The 16581-nt window shown below is 39.1% G+C and overlaps 1 protein-coding gene across 1 annotated transcript in view; it reads right to left on the reverse strand.

The window, feature by feature from the left end:
• The window catches only part of ZNF451 (zinc finger protein 451), an 89192-nt gene that overhangs the window by 45617 nt on the left and 26994 nt on the right, over positions 1-16581 (reverse strand). Inside the window, exons 4-7 of the mRNA XM_010848704.1 lie at positions 13846-13965; positions 9405-9516; positions 5109-5259; positions 3859-3985 (exon numbers count right to left, since the gene is read on the reverse strand). Of these exons, the coding sequence (XP_010847006.1) occupies positions 3859-3985; positions 5109-5259; positions 9405-9516; positions 13846-13965 (510 nt within the window). The remainder of the gene's footprint in view (positions 1-3858; positions 3986-5108; positions 5260-9404; positions 9517-13845; positions 13966-16581) is intronic.

Genomic DNA, 16581 nt, shown 5'->3' on the forward strand with positions numbered 1-16581 from the left:
CAGGAAGAGAAGGGGACAACAGAGGATGAGATGGTTGGGTGGCATCACCAACTCAATGGACAGGAGTTTGAGCAAGCTCTGGAAGTTGGTGATGGACAGGAAAGCCTGGCGTGCTGCAGTCCATGGGGTTGCAAAGAGTAGGACACGACCAAGCAACTGAACTGACTGAGGGCAAAAACCACCACAATATTGTAAGCAAATTATCCTCTAATTAAAATTAATTAGTTAATTTTTAAAAAGAGTTCAAATTTTTAAATAAGAGTTCAAAACTAAAAAAAAAAAAGACTTAGTGCCCAGGGGATTAGGTCATACCTGCCTAGTACAGACCAAAATGCTATAACCCCACACGGAAAGCAGGTGTTCAGCATAAACCACACCACCTGCACCTACAGTTCAGGCACAAAAAGCCACTCATCAGAGACTCATTGGGAAACTGCCAATCTCAAGTTCCCAGACAGCAGCTCAGTGCCAACCTTACAAGCAAGTCCGTCTAAGGATGGAAGTCTCGGGCCTGCTGTGTACCCTGCTCTCTGCACCACCCCTATTCCCTACTTGCTATTCTCTGCAGGCTCCTTTCCACCTATCCAAATCCAAGCCTGGAAGACCACTTCTCCTCCGCAGGGCTCTGCCAACTTTTCCAGCTTCTCCTCTCCCCTTCCTCTGAACCTGTTTCCTCTGACGATTACCATTATGGCTTATTCATTCTAGAGCACATGGATTCCCCTCATGCTACAGCCACTCGCCAGGGTTCAACAAGACACAGGCTCCCCAAAACTAATGATGGAGTAGACAGCAAACTCACTGCCAAGAGGCACATCTATTCTGGGAACACAGAACTCAATCAGAGACAGCTGAGAGCACAAGTCTCCACTTTGTGTGAACCTACACAGAATCTAGGGTATTACCGACATGACTTTTCAAGAATAGGTCACAGACTAGTAAATTCTGAAAATATGGTTTAAAGAAAAACCTTACTAGTCTTTGGACGTTAGCATTTTACTATTTCAAAATCTAATATTTACTCAGCAAATACCTGAAGTATGAATCTTCTCATAGGTTTTTAGCTACAAGGGTATTTAAGGTGTTACTGTTTATAATGACAGAAAAACGTAAACTAATACATCTAATAGGAAATAAAAAGAGAGGCTTCTCAGCTGGCTCAGTGGGAAAGAATCCACACTGCCAATGCAGGAGACACAGGTTTGACCCCTGATCCAAGAAGATCCCACATGCTGCAGAGCACCTCACCCAGTGGCCAGCTACGACGACAGAGCCTGTGCTCTAGAACCCAGGGACCACAATCACTCAGCCCACAGGCTGCAATTCCTGAAGCCCCTGCACCCGAGGGCCCGTGCTCTGCAGCAAGTGAAGCCACCGCAGTGAGAAGCCTGCACACTGCAGCAACATGCAGCCCCCGCTTGCAGGAGCTACAGAAAACCCACGCAGCAACGAAGACCAGCACAGCCAACCACAAGTAAATAAATATCGTCACACAGAAAACCCACAGAGCAGCGAAGACCGGCACAGCCAACCACAAGTAAATAAGTAAATACCTTACAGTCATACAGAATGCCATTCACTTATTTTAAATGTACATACTGATTCAACATTTAAACATTTATGCTTATAACACACTGCTTTTTTAAATTATGAAATAACTTAGATACCTTATCTTATGTAAAAATATTTACATATGGAGAAATAACAGAAATATATATATATAAATGTTAATAATGCTTATCTCTATAGTGACATTAGAGTGATTTCCCAGTGGTTGCCATGGAGGAGAGGGGGTGGAGATGGGATGGATTGGGAGTTTAAGGTTAGTAAATGCAAACTATAATATTTAGAATAAACAAGGTCCTACTGTATAGCACAGGGAACTATATTCGATATCTTGTGATAAACAATAATGGAAAAGAATATGCAAAGAAATGTCTGTACGTGTATAACTAAATACTCTGCTGCACAACAGACATTAATACAACACTATAAATCAACTATTCGGGGAGCGAGCTCCGCCCGTGGCAAAGGTCATGAGGAAGGAGGCTCGGCATACGCAAAGGGGGGATCGAGCCTCAGGAGTCCCCCTGGAAATTCTCGAGCATCTACCCCCAAAACCAGAGTCTGCCTACTTTCTGCTTTGTGCTTTCACCTACACCTCTGACTTTACGGGGGGGCTGTCCCCCACTACCTCTCTCTGAAAAAAGAGTTAGCTTACAGCTCCAGTTAATAATTCCTGGGTGTGACAGCGTTTCAACCTACAAACTCCTTTGGAAATCCTCTAGCCTGCCTGAATAGGTTTTTTTGGCCACATGTGATTGTTCAGAGCCTCCCAACTGTGAGAGAGAGATGTTCTAAACTGTCTAAACACAGATTCCTTTGAGTTGTTAAAAGATTGATTAGAAATTGTATTGGTGAAGGGTTTTTCACTTATTGGGCCAATGTTTGCTGCAAGTCTCCATACTCCTTACCTACTGTGTCCTTGGCAGTGTATTGATATAATGGGTGTATAGAAATGTAAGTAGTAGCTCAATGTTTGTAACCTTGGACCCTTGAGTTAATTCTTTTCTTGATTGAGCCCACCTCACTTTTGCCCTATAGGAATGCAGCTTTGTCCAATGCTTTTTTGGAGGCTGGTGCCTGACTTTGGAATAATCACCTTTAGAGAAAAATAAGTTCCTTAAAATGTTAACAGGCCTCCTGGCCAGAAGATGATGTAAAATCACCTGAACTTTTGCATATGATAAGTTTGAAAGCCTGGCTTCGATTAGGACCAGGAACTGCTGTCCTTGTATGACTCCGCCCCTTCCCCCATTATCCTCTATGCACAACTTAAGGTATAAAAAACTACTTTGGAAAATAAAGTGCGGGCCTTGTTCATCGAAACTTGGTCTCCCCATGACGTCCTTTCTTTCACCTTCTAGCTGAATTTTTCCTCTGAGGCGGGGAAGCTCGTCAAGCCTACTAATTTTGCCTGGGCTTCTAAGATCAGACCGGGGAGGCCTTAGTGTCTCCTCTCCTTCCGGAGAACGGGAGGAGGCCTGCGGCCTTCGTAGGTGACGTAAATTCCCTGCTTTGGAATTTTATTCAGCCTCTTTTCTCCACTGAATTTCTTCACTGAGCTATCCTCATTCTATTACTCTTTACATCTCTAGTTAATATCTAATTGAAGCTATTGTATCCTGACCCTCGCCGACGCTGTCCCCGCTTCGAATACCCTGGATCAGCCGGGGCTGGACCCCGGCACAACTATACTTTAATAAATTTTTTTTAAAAAGTGTTTCTTATTTTCTTTTTGTTAGTATTTTAAAACTTTTCCAGAGTGAAAAATATCACATAATTAACATTTTGTAACATTAGTAAGTGAGATACCTGCTAATATCAAGTCTGATAAACACTTATTACAGGGCTCTTTATTACATTGAACTGAGATTTCACACACTGTGAGTCCCATAACACAACCTTTTAAATACCAGATCTCCTAATACCAGCATTGATAAAGGATCATCACTGACTACATGGCTCTGACATGTCAACCAGCACTGAACAGCACTGTCCTTAATACCATTCTGATTATCATGTGATTAACTCACAGAACATCTTGAACAAAGTAAGTCAATTTCACAGAGCAATTCAATAAAAAGAGTTTCAATGATAATCTTTAGGACTGTTAGCTTTCAGCTCTCAGGGTTAACTTCCCACAATAACGTTCCAAATCATTTTATTTATCATAGACAATCACAATTTTGATCCTTATGTGCATCACGGTGGACTGCAAGCTTAAGAACAGCAAGAAAACACCCCACAGATCTCCAGAAAAAGAATACCTATCCTTAACTTAGGACATGTTCTTACCTTAGCAAAAAGGTGATCCCTATACTGTTGCTGAGTAACAAAATTTTTATAACATACTACACAAGCAAAGGAGCTGATGAAAGGTCCATGCAGTGTAATTGTTGGATCACATGGAGAGTGGTCGAACCTACTTGGCAAAACAGAGGTAACATTAGAAAATCTGACATATTCTAGAGGCAGCACTAAGTTGCTTCATTTGTTAAGTTAGACACACACATTCAAGTGTTTGCACTTTTTCTACTGAAGTATTAAATAACGTTCTTTATATTCAAGAAATATCAAGTGGCTCTCATATGCCATGCAATCTCTTGAAACAGTGACCAACAGCTTAAAATTTCAAAAAAGTACTCAAGATACAATAAAATGGATTTAAGCATGTTTCACCAAATTGGTAAACTTCCAGTCTGAAAACTGTACAGCCATTATCTGTTTCTTCTTGCAAGGAACAAAATAAAACTCACAAATAATTGTAAATGAATCACTAGAATAATAATGTCATGTCAAGCTTTCTGGTGCACACCTATTTCCTAAAAATGGCTTTTAATCCTTTTAGAGTCATTTTAATCATTTAACAAATTTGTGTCATTGAAAACTGCCTCAAAGACTTTTTAAAAATTAAAAACACTTAAAATACAGTTATCTGTAGAATACTGAACCCCTCTCCAGAAGGCTCTCACACCAGGGTCAGGCATAAGCAGGATGAGACATCTGGAGAAGGTCAAGAGCCCCAAACTCAACTCCCCTCTTCAAACTATAAAAAGGGGAGACTACGAAGATAAGGACTATTTAACTCCTTTAATATTGCCTTCTCTTGATATTTACTTTCTCAAGCTGTACTATTCAAACTTCAGTAAATTATGGATCTCATAAATAGAACATTTATTATTAATTTCGCTATACTTTGTTTGCCTTTAGCATTTACTTTGCAATGAAATATTATCTTTCTTTGAGCTAGCCCACATATCTGTAAATGCTTTGTGTCTCTTAAAATTTGCTAACGGACTGGATTTCTCTAAAACTGATCCAAATGTACATCAATGCAAAAAGTCTGGTCAGAATTTTACGAAACATATTAGGACTGAATATCACTAGAATAATCTGACTTCAAGCCTCCTAGGAAGCCTAAGAAATGTAAATTAGAAAAAACTGTACCGTAAGAGTTTGGAACATAAAGCTACAATCGCAATGGCAGAGGTGCCTCGCGCTCTCAGCTCACCTTCAGCACCGACTGTTCTGAGCATCACACTTACCTTTTCAAATGTCCTAAGAGAAGGTGCCCATTATCAAATTCCTTGTTACAGTGCATTATGGGACATGAAATTGGTTTCCCAGATGCTCGAATTTGGCTTCCTCTTCGGAATGAACCTTTTGTTCCAGAATTAATCGTGCCTGTTTTGAGTCCTGTATCATCAGAATATAAATTCTTAAGTTCCTATTTCAGGTAACTGTCCTTTGGACTGGTAATCAAAATTATGAAAAAACAATAAAAAAAAAACACTGGGCAGCATCAAATGGGTGATCCTACTTGTAATTAAGTGCTTACAAACTTTCTTATAAAAGATATAACAACCTACAAATAAATAGCTATTTGGGACAAGGAAAGCCATTAAGATCTCCAAGTAATATTATCTTGAGGAAAAGAACTGTTCCCTTAAGTTCAACAGTCAAGAAATGTCAAAGATGGAATATATTAGAAAACCAGTTGCTCTACAACCCCTGTACCTGCCTCCCTTCTGTTCATTTATATAAGTTGGCAAAGATTTTTTCTTCTAATTCTTATTTTCTCTTTTAAGTATCTTACACACATTGTAAGGTTCAGTTATACAGGCTGTAACTGAGACAGGGAGGGAATGGGGAGGACAAGGAGAATGCCTTCACCAGTCCTTTTATCTGGTGAAGATTATCCCTTTTATCTGGTGAAGATTATCCCTTTCCGTCATAATCTTGGTCTTACAGTCACACAACTTTCCCGCCTCAGCCAAATTCTGTTTCCAGGCAAACTCCCAATGCATGTTGTACAGTGAAAAATTTAGAGTTAAGTTCTATAAACAAAGAATTTTAAAAGTTCTAGGAGGATTCTGATATATAGTTTGACTATTATTATTTCTTATAACTTGTTTCACTCAAATACTTTGAATATTTCATATAACAAAAAATTGTATATTTATCTTTATGGCCATTTCTACTAAGTCCCTAAGCGTTTAACTGGAATAAAATGTTACACCTTTAACATCATCTAGTTAAGATCCCCAAATGGTTATCTATGTTGAAGGTTTCAATGCTCTTCTGTTTATGGAAGAAATGCCTCTATTAAATGCTGTCAAAACGCTTATAAATGTGTTCTATCAATAAAAAAAGACTAACACAGCATTAATCACATTCAAAGAGGCATTAATAACAATACACCATTTTTTGCTTTAATTTTATAATGCAGTCAGAATTAAGAGTAATTTTTACTGTCCATCCACATTCCAGGTGTTGCCTATTAAGACCTTTATTTAGCCATAGAGGTTCTGGGTAAAAATTAAAGTGGAGAAAGCAATCAATTAGAAGAAAATAAGCTTTATCCAAGGAAAGGCAAAATACAGAAAGATTTAAACAGCTCTTTTCCTTAAACAGTATAGCGTGTTGTTTTTAAATTACTAAGTATTCAAATGTGCAGAAACTGGTCTAACTATAAATGTCTATAAAAAAGTTGGATTTCCAAAGCTTGAGTAATTATAAATAATGTCCTTACACTGCTAAGTCGCTTCAGTCATGTCCGACTCTGTGCGACCCCATAGACGGCAGCCCACCAGGCTCCCCCGTCCCTGGGATTCTCCAGGGAAGAACACTGGAGTCGGTTGCCATTTCCTTCTCCAATGCATGAAAGTGAAAAGTGAAAGTGAGGTCGCTCAGTCGTGACTGACTCCTAGTGACCCCACGGACTGCAGCCTACCAGGCTCTGCCATCCATGGGATTTTCCAGGCAAGAGTACTCGAGTGGGTTGCCATTGCCTTCTCCAGTCCTTACACTACTTCTAATCAAAGAACTGAATTATAATGGCTGGATACTTTGGAATAGACTGAATGGAGTCCCTTAATGCTATTGAGAAGTAGAATCTCACTTTTTATAATTGACAGCAAAAAGACATCTCTGTTTTCCCCAGTTCTCCACTCCTCAAAGGAATGGCACCGCAGCAAGTACAGCCCAGTGCTAAAGCTGCTATGCCAGCAACAGCCCCCTGACTCTTCAGTGCTACAGTGTGGCAGGGACCAAGCAAGAAGATAAAACAACCACATAAAAAGAATGTAACTCAAGACCTTAACTCACAGCACAAGCTTATCAGCCGCCAATGAACCAGGTGTAACCTGAAGTGATCTACAGTACCACATCTTGACAACAATTATAAAGACAGCTAACTGAGTCATTTGTTCCCACTTGATCCACTCAGAAAAATATATACTCAGATGTTCGTGAATTCAATTTATAGTGAATTAAAATATTCTGAAACTCCAGTACTTTGGCCACCTCATGCGAAGAGTTGACTCATTGGAAAAGACTGATGCTGGGAGGGATTGGGGGCAGGAGGAGAAAGGGACGACAGAGAATGAGATGGCTGGATGGCATCACTGACTCGATGGACATAAGTTTGAGTGAACTCTGGGAGTTGGTGATGGACATGGAGGCCTGGCGTGCTGCGATTCATGGGGTTACAAAGAGTCGGACACGACTGAGAGACTGAACTGAACTGAAATGAAAATATTCTGACAACCTGAAAGCCAGAGATTAGGCCTAAAGGGATATATTACTGACCCAACAATCATTCTAGGCAAGACTTGAAAGTGAAGAATGAGAGAAACAGTATGAGAAGAGAAACATATGAGAGAAACAATTTTACAAGAGATCTTGTAAGCCTTGTAGTTCTAGACCATTTTTGTATCAAAATCTTCCCAAATCTACAGATACCCTCTAGAGGTGAGGCCCAGGCATGTATTTAAGACTCCCAGGTGATTCTGATATAGCTAAAGAGAGCAATTTTCAAGTAAACTTTTCTAAAGTAGGTCTGGAATACCAAACAATTCTTTTGTTTAGTTGAATGACAGTCAAATTTGGAACATGGTTCTAGGCTTCCTTTCTGTGTTCATATGCAAATACTCATTGCCCACTCTGGTATAATATTCAACCAACACTTATTGGACATCTCTGTGCAGAGCCTTCTTCTTAGGCACTGACGCTAAAAAAGATTAATTAGGCTTAGCCTCTGTCCCCATAACATATCAATCTAGTAAAAGACACAGATATGTAAACATATGAATCCAACACAACAGGGCAAAAACTATAGGCAAAAAATGAATAAAACACTGTGGCATCAAAGACAGCTGGGCAATCAAACTTAGGCAGACTAAAAAACCTAGCACCCTCTAGTACTGAATGTAGTACTTACTTGCCTGTGGCTAACCCCACGGGCAAGTAAGAAAAAAGGAAAAGGCATTTAAGAGGGAGGATAGGGCAAGGGGGGAGGTTTGCCAGGCACAAACATACTGGGAGATAAGAAGGAAATGCAGTGTCAGGGAGTAGCCAAGTGTCAAAATACCTACAAATTACTGGAATTATTTTAAAAGTGGCGATTTGATTCTGTCCAAAGAAAAGCCCTCTGAAAACTATAGAACAAGATATCCAGGTTCAAAGTTGAGCACTGCATAAATAGATTATTTCTAAGACTTTTTGCAACTAAACTTTTGGCTGGATTAAATCCACAGCTAAGGTTTCTGTGAGTAACCCAAGCCTCTAAGGGCTCAGTGGGTCTTTTACAAGACAGGCTAGAAAAGCTGCCTTGATGGGACTATCCTGAAAGTGTTAGTTGCTCAGTCGTGTCCGACTCTTTGCAACCCCATGGACTGAAGCCCGCCAGGCTCCACTGTCCATGGGATTCTCCAGGCAAGAATACTGGAGCGAGTTGCCATTCCCTTCTCCAAGGGATCTTCCCAACCCAGGGATCGAATCCAAGTCTCCCACATTGCAGGCAGATTCTTTGCTGTCTGAGCGGAAGCCCCAAGGGACTGTCCTACTGACTCAAAAATTTTACCAAACTATCTGGTGGAAGGAAAACGCTCCACAGTGATTCCTCCAGGAATCTCAGGTCTGTAGAGTTAGTAATGAAGAAGCTACCCACTGCTTTAGATGAGCCTCCCATGTCGACACTTCCAACAAAATATCTACATAGGTTGCATGGACAAATAAGTAAATGCTAATCTTTTCCATCTCAGCTTAAATTCCATTTCCTTACAGAATCCTGACCTCAAATAACCCGTTACACACCTTCACATAGCCTCACATAGTACTATTTCATGTAGGACACACATGAATGAATAAATGAGCAATATCTAATCTGCTCAAGGATTACTTTTACTCAAAATACATTTTTGCCAAAATAGGAAGACAACTGGTAGGTAAAGCAGACCTCCAGTTAAGTAAATTTTAATACTTTATATACTTACTAGCAACTGAATAAACAGACACAATGCCTTAGGGCTTCAGGGAAGCCTCTGATCTCTAAAGAATACCTGGCATTTTTAACCACTGGTCCACACACAGTCTTGCTGCTTCTGTATCAGAATGTCCTCGAATAAATTCCAATTCTTGTAACCCATGAGCATGCTGAAAATCAATTTTTTCCTAAAGATATTAAGAAAAAAAATCAATTAAACTGTGATTACTAATCTTGTTTCCTTAAGAAAATGATTTTGTCACAACAGTGATCAAAAAATACTGATTATCCTTTATCCCTGTAACTCCAAGTCTAGAACTCTATCCTAAGGAGCTAAGTCAAACCAAAGTTTCCTGCTCTAAATAAGATGTTGATCCCAATGTCATCTCTATTTGCACACAGTTTGCAACAACTTAATCTCCAACAATAGGGTACTGTTTAAGTAAATTACAGTGTGTACATTTCATGAAAGTCATTAGAAACACTAACCAAACTTTTCTGTGAATTAGGAGTATACTTTTGATATCAAGTATGTTACCAAATTGTATTAAATGAATAGGGTCAAATATAAGCAAAGATTATTTCAAGCCATATGTAACTCTGCCTGCTGAGAGGGAAAAAAGCAGAAAATAAATATGATAAATGTCAATGGTTATCTCTGGAATGGAAATGTGAATGATTATTTTCATCCTTACATTTTAAAACATTTTTTTTCAAATTTTCCAAATGTAGTCTGAAGTATATAGAAGCCTATTAAATATTTGTTCAATGAACAGTGTAAGAGCAGACCTTCATTAGTACTTAATATGTACCAGTACAAAACATCTACTCCATCTAGATCAAAGGTTGGCAGATTTTTTCCATAAAGGGCCACAGGATAAATATTTAAGGCTCTGCAGCCCATATAGTCTCTTTTGCAACTACTCAACTCTGCTGCTGCAGCACAAAAGCAGCCATAGATAATATGTAAACAAATGGACATGGCTATGTTCCAATAAAACTTTATTTACAAAAACAGGCAGTGGGCCAGTGCCAACTACTAAACTAGATGCTTTAGACTTTTACAGTCTCTAAATCTTTCTGGTTATGTTACTGATAAATCTATTTGCATACTCTAATCATGCTGTATCTATAGGTTGGTACAAAAGTAATTGTGGTTTCAGACCATGAATTTTAAATCATTATAACTAGGCTCAACATATCTTTATTAATCAAAATAGGAACCATTACAATCAACACATTTTTGCCAACAAGAAATGTTTATTCCTATAGCATAAAAATCCATGCTTTGGGATTCAATGAACTCTTGGGAAACATTTTCTGCCTCTTGCTGTTGTGGAAGTGTTTTCGCTGGAAAAAGTTGTTGAGATGCTTGAAGAAAGTGGTAGTTGGTTGGTGAGACATCAGGTTAATATGGTGGATGAGGCAAAACTTTGTAGCCCAATTAGTTCAACTTTTGAAGTGTTGGCTGTGCAATGTATAGTCCAATGTTGTCATGGAGAAGAACTGGGCCCCACTGGTCACCACTGTTGACCAACACTGGTGCCAGGCACTGCAGTTTTCGGTGCATCTAATCGATTTGCTAAGCATACTTCTCAGATGGAAGGTTTCACAGGGATTCAGAAAGCTGTAGTGGATCAGACTGGCAGCAGACTACTAAATAGTGATCGTGACCTTTTTCTGGTGCAAGCTGGACTTTGAGAAGTGCTTTGGAGCTGCTTCTCAGCCCAACCACTGAGCTGGTCGTCATTGTTTGTCATAAAAATCCACTTTTCATTGCATGTCATAATCCAATCCAGAAGTGATTCATTGTTATTGCATAGAATAAGAGAAGACACTTCAAAACAACAATATTTTTTATTTGGTCAGCTCACGAGGCACCCACTTTATTGAGCTTTTTCACCTCTCCAATTTGCTTCAAATGCTGAACGACCATAAAACTGTCCATGTTGAGCTCTTCCGCAACTTGTGTAGTTATAAGAGGATCAGCTTCAATAAAGGCTCTCAGTTGGTCACTGTCAACTTCCGTTGGCTGGCCACTACACTCCTCATCTTCAAGGTTCCGGTCTTCTTCACAAAACTTCTTGAATCAGCACTGCACTACACGTTCGTTAGCAGTTCCTGGGCCAAATGCGTTGTCGATGTTGCGAGTTGTCTCTGCTGCTTAATGAACCATTTTGAACTCGAGTAAGAAAATCGCTTGAATTTGCTTTTAGTCTAGTATCAATTTCCATAGTCTAAATACATATGAAATAAACAGTAAGATATCAGAAAAAAAATACAGCAGGAAATGTGCATTAAAATGATGCATAACATAACCACATTTATTTAAGAATGTATTTCAATATCAAATGGCAAAGTTCAATAATGCAAAACTGCAATTACTTTTGCACCAACCTAATAACAATGAATATTTATTAACCACTTACCATGTGCCAGGCACTATTCTAAAAGCATCTTAGATCTAATTCTCTCAATAACTCTGTAAGATGGGTACCAGTATGGTTCCCATTTTATAATGGGAAAACTGAGGCATAGGAAGTCCAAATACATTGCACAGGGACAAATAACAATGCCAGGATTTAAACTCTCATTCTCTAATCTGATTCTAGAACTCATGCACTTAACCAGTATACCATACTGTATCTCAAAAAGGCTTTTATATCCTTAAAAAGAAATAACAAAGCCACAAACGCTAGATTTGCAAGAAACAGACCAGCATACTGAATAACCCTGTTAGCAATGTAACAGGATCTTCTATCAGCATAGGTAAGAGGCAGACAGGGAGATTCAAGACTGTAATCAGAAAAAAAATCAGCTACACAACACTGTTCTAAGTATAGCCATAGAGTACTAATTCTCCAAAGATGCTAATATGCATTATATAGCTATTCCTACATATGTTAGGGGCACATCCCCTCTTGTGAGTCATTTTAACTCTTGGAATATCAACAAGCAAAGCTGGTAACTGGTCAACTAGTCAAGCACAACACATTATCTCTGAAAGTGATTTATTCAGTGAAGATTTTAATAGATTTTATTTTTTTAAAAACATTTCTGTCAAAAGAGATGGACAAACCACTTTAACAGCGAGACACCAAAAATCAAAAGGCCTAGACGAGCTGGAAGACGTTTTCTACTATATTCTGTAGTCACAGTTAACACCTACTACAATTCCTCAAGAATTAGTTTTATTATCTTTCTTTCTAGGTAGTTTATTTTGGTTTTTGTTTTCTGTCATCTATCGATAGTTTTTTTAAAATAAGCTATATATAAGGAAAACCAAATTTTCAAAAAACCATGAATGGATAGCAAGCAAGGAGCTACAGAACCTGTGAGTCACTTTCTCTTTAAGAAAGAAATCTAGAAAAATGCATTCTTTAAAATTGGGTAAACAAGAATTTCAAAGTTTTAAAAAACTTTCTCCAACAAGCTAAAGTCTTTAATACACTGAATGAACGTTTGTATAGGTAAAAGCTGAAACTACCCTTGAGAAAAACCCTTGCTGTCAAAGCAACTACTCTGAACTCATCACAAAAGCAGTGAGCATCACTGAGGAAATGGGCAGAAAAAGAGGACAGCTTGATAACCACTCCTCTCTCAGAGACTTTCCCCATACACACACACTTAATGTAATTTGCGGAAAGCTTCCTTAAAAATGAATAGTGTCTCTGCCAGGAAAGAAATAATCTTTTTTTAAAAAAATATCACTAATGTATTAAGCATTTTAAACATACAATTAGAATATTATGCTCTAGTTTAATTGGTATTACATTATAAAGTATTAATAAAAGTCCCCAAACAAAGGTACTTCTAAATTTAAAGATTAAGGTATTTTACATTAGATTAAGCAGATACTAAAACAAAGGCGACAGAAATATATAAATTCCTTTATAATAACAAACGGAACAAGGAAGCAAAAACATACATGGTAAAATTATGCTGTGATTTGTATTTCCATTTTTAAACTCCCAAGAGGAAGTTTTTTTACCCAACTGGCCAACATTTTACTCCTAATAGACATTTGGCAGTATTGGGAGCGTTCTCTAAGGTAATTTCATTTGGTAACCTTCTGTAAAGCAAGTCAAAGTTTGAAATGGTTTATATCATGCAAGATTCTAAATCAGGCTTCATCTTCTATTGCCCTAATTCAATAACCGAAGGAAGAGGTTGAAGTGAAAGTGGTCTGGCTCTATTGCATAGAAAATAACCTTTCAACAGCTTGAAGCCCTGATAAACTGTGATAAAGTAACTAGAAACTTATATAATTCCATGAGTTTAAATTCCCAAAATAAAGTTCACTCAAGTCTATTTTTTCTTTTTTGTTGGTCTGTATACATATATGATCAAAATCCAACAAACAAGAACAGATATAAAATGCCATCACGAACTACTACTAAATCAGTGAGCTATACAGATTGCATGCTGAACTTGTATCCAATTATGTAAGGGTCTATTTAACTTTCTTACAAACAATTCTATAATCTGGTAAAACACCAATGAAAGCAGCCACATACCCTGAATGCCCTGTTCTTTTCTTCTTTCTGCTGTTTCTCCACTTCAACATGGCGGGCTAGGCGTGCCAGAGTCAAGGCGACTTTATCCTTCTGATGGTCAATATGGTCTTTATGCTTATCCTATAATTGAAAACAATTTTCATTACTTTTAGCTAACAAAATGAGCTTTGGGATTACATATATCCATTTACCAAAGAGTTACTATACTAAAGAACCATTTACAGAACTTCCCTGGCAGTCCAATGGTTAAGACTCTATGCCTCCACTGTAGGGGGTATGGGTTTGATTCCCAGTCAGGAAGCTAAGATTCCACATGCCATGTAGTACAGCCAAAAAAATAAAAAGAACCACTTACTTTTTTAAATTTTATATTGGGGCACAGTTGATTTACAATGTTGTGTTAGTTTCAGGTATACAACAAAGTGATTCATTTACAAATATACATATATCCATTCTTTGCAGATTCTTCTTCCATACAGGTTGTTACAGAATACTGAGTTCCCTGTGTTACACAGCAGGTCCTTGTTGATTAAGGAATTATTTACTTTAATATTATCAAATTTCTAAGAACTTGTCTTGTTTATGTTTAAATTGTGGTAGTCTGTAGGACAGCTAATCACCCACCAGCAGCTTTGATTTTCACAAAGTTATATAACCTATCAATCATCCTTATATCCTTCTCTTTTTAGGTTTATTCATTTATTTTTTGGCTGCGGTGGGTCTTTTTGCTGCACATGGGCTTTCTCTAGCTGCGGCAAGCAGAGGCTACTCTTACTGAGGACAGGCTCTAAGGCGCGGGGGCTTCAGCAGTAGCAGCACACGGCCTCCATAGTTGCAGCTCAGGGGCTCCAGAGCGCGGGCCGCAGCAGGTGTGGCCCGTGGGCTTAGCTGCTCTGTGCCATGTGGGAATCTCAGAATGGTGTCCCCTGCATTCCAAGGTGGATTCTTAACCACTGGACTACTAGAGAAGTCCCATCTTTATTTCCTTTATAACCATCTGGATACTGAAGAGTTTGGCTCTGCTTTGCTCTGAGCCTGTAAGGTAATCTTGAGCCATTAGTCCACCCACTAAAAGGTCTGACAGCGCAAACACTCTTGGCTCTGGATTTTCAGCAATTCCTGGACAGTATGTATATAAGAGAAATTATTGATTAAAAAGAAATGATCTAATTTCTGTTTTCTGGCCCAACATACAAGGAAGAATCTTAGAAGTTGCCACTCAATTATAACAAGTAAAAAGCTTGAATGAACTGTGAAGTCAACTGAGTGGAGCAGAAACCCATGCATGGAAACCTCAGTGGGACCAGTGCTGGTGTGGGGACCTGGCCTTGGAACTGACCGGGCGCTGGGAGCTCCATGTGGACAAGTTTTAACCAGACTTAAATGCCAGAGGAACTCAGTCATGCGAGGGCCTCACCCTCTCGTGAGGCCCTTCAGAAGCTTTACCAGGTTTTCAGTGACGGCTGAAGAAAAATCCCATCATGTTTCCAGTGCGGGGAGAAAAAAGTGAGTATTTTGAAGCATGTCAAGAGCATTAAGTTCTTATTGATGTGTGCCCTTCAGAGAAACTACTTCATGAGAAACTACAATCTGAGAGACAGGAAACAGCCATCCTCCCAGGAGAGTGGAAGGCCTGGGAAGCCCTGACATGGTTCCAGTCCAGGGACGCAAGCTCTCCATGGCTGAGAACAGTCACACAGAGCACGACCCTTCTGTTTACTGCAGCTCCTTTACCTAGGACAGCATGTCCACTTTCCACATGAAAACTACAAGCATACCGAAGGGCAGAAACACAGTGTGAAGAGCAAGCAAAGAATGGCAGAGCTGGTACGGATGTTGGAATCATCAGACCAGGAATCTAAAACTACCAAGATTACTATGCTTAGAGCCCTAATGGAAAAAGCAGGCAACATGCAAGAACAGATGTGTAATGTAAGAGAGATGGAAATCCTAAAAGAGAACCAAAAAGAAATCAGACATCAAAACACCACAACACAAGTGAACAGTGCCTTTGATGGCTCACCACAGACTGCACACCACAAAAGGAAAAAATCTCTGAGCCTGAGAGTATGTCAACAGAAACTTCCAAAACTGGAAGACAGGAAAAAAGACTGGAAAAGAAAAAAAAATATATATATATATATAAGAACTGTTGGGCTTCCCTGGTGGCTCAGATGGTAAAGAATTCACCTGCAATGCAGGAGCCCTGGGTTCAATCCCTGGATTGGGAAGATGGCCTGGAGACGGGCATGGCAACCCACTCCAGTATTCTTGCCTGCAGAATCCCCACAGACAGAGGAGCCTGGCAGACTACTGTCCATGGGATCACAAATAGTCATGACTGAGCAACACAGTCCATGGGGTCGCAAACAGTCGGACACAACTGAGCAACTAAGCACAGCACACACATGAGAACTGTTACGAAAGATATAGCAAATGCATAATGGGAATGCCAAGAGAAAGAAAAAGGAACAGAAGAAACATCTGAAGCAATAACAACAATTTCCCCAAATTAAGAGCAGACACCAAATCAGAAATCAAGGAAGAAATAAAACCTTTCTTTGCAGATGACATGCTTTTCCTAAGAAAATAACATGCAAATAAACCAAACAGAGTTAGGGGTGAAGTAACTCACTATGAACAAAGCTAGTGGAGGTGATGGAATTCCAGTTGAGCTATTTCAAATCCTGAAAGATGATGCTGTGAAAGCGCTGCACTCAATATGCCAGCAAATTT

The sequence above is a fragment of the Bison bison genome, unplaced genomic scaffold (assembly GCF_000754665.1).
Source record: "Bison bison bison isolate TAMUID 2011002044 unplaced genomic scaffold, Bison_UMD1.0 scf7180017864270, whole genome shotgun sequence".
NCBI classification, from domain to species: Eukaryota; Metazoa; Chordata; class Mammalia; order Artiodactyla; family Bovidae; genus Bison; species Bison bison.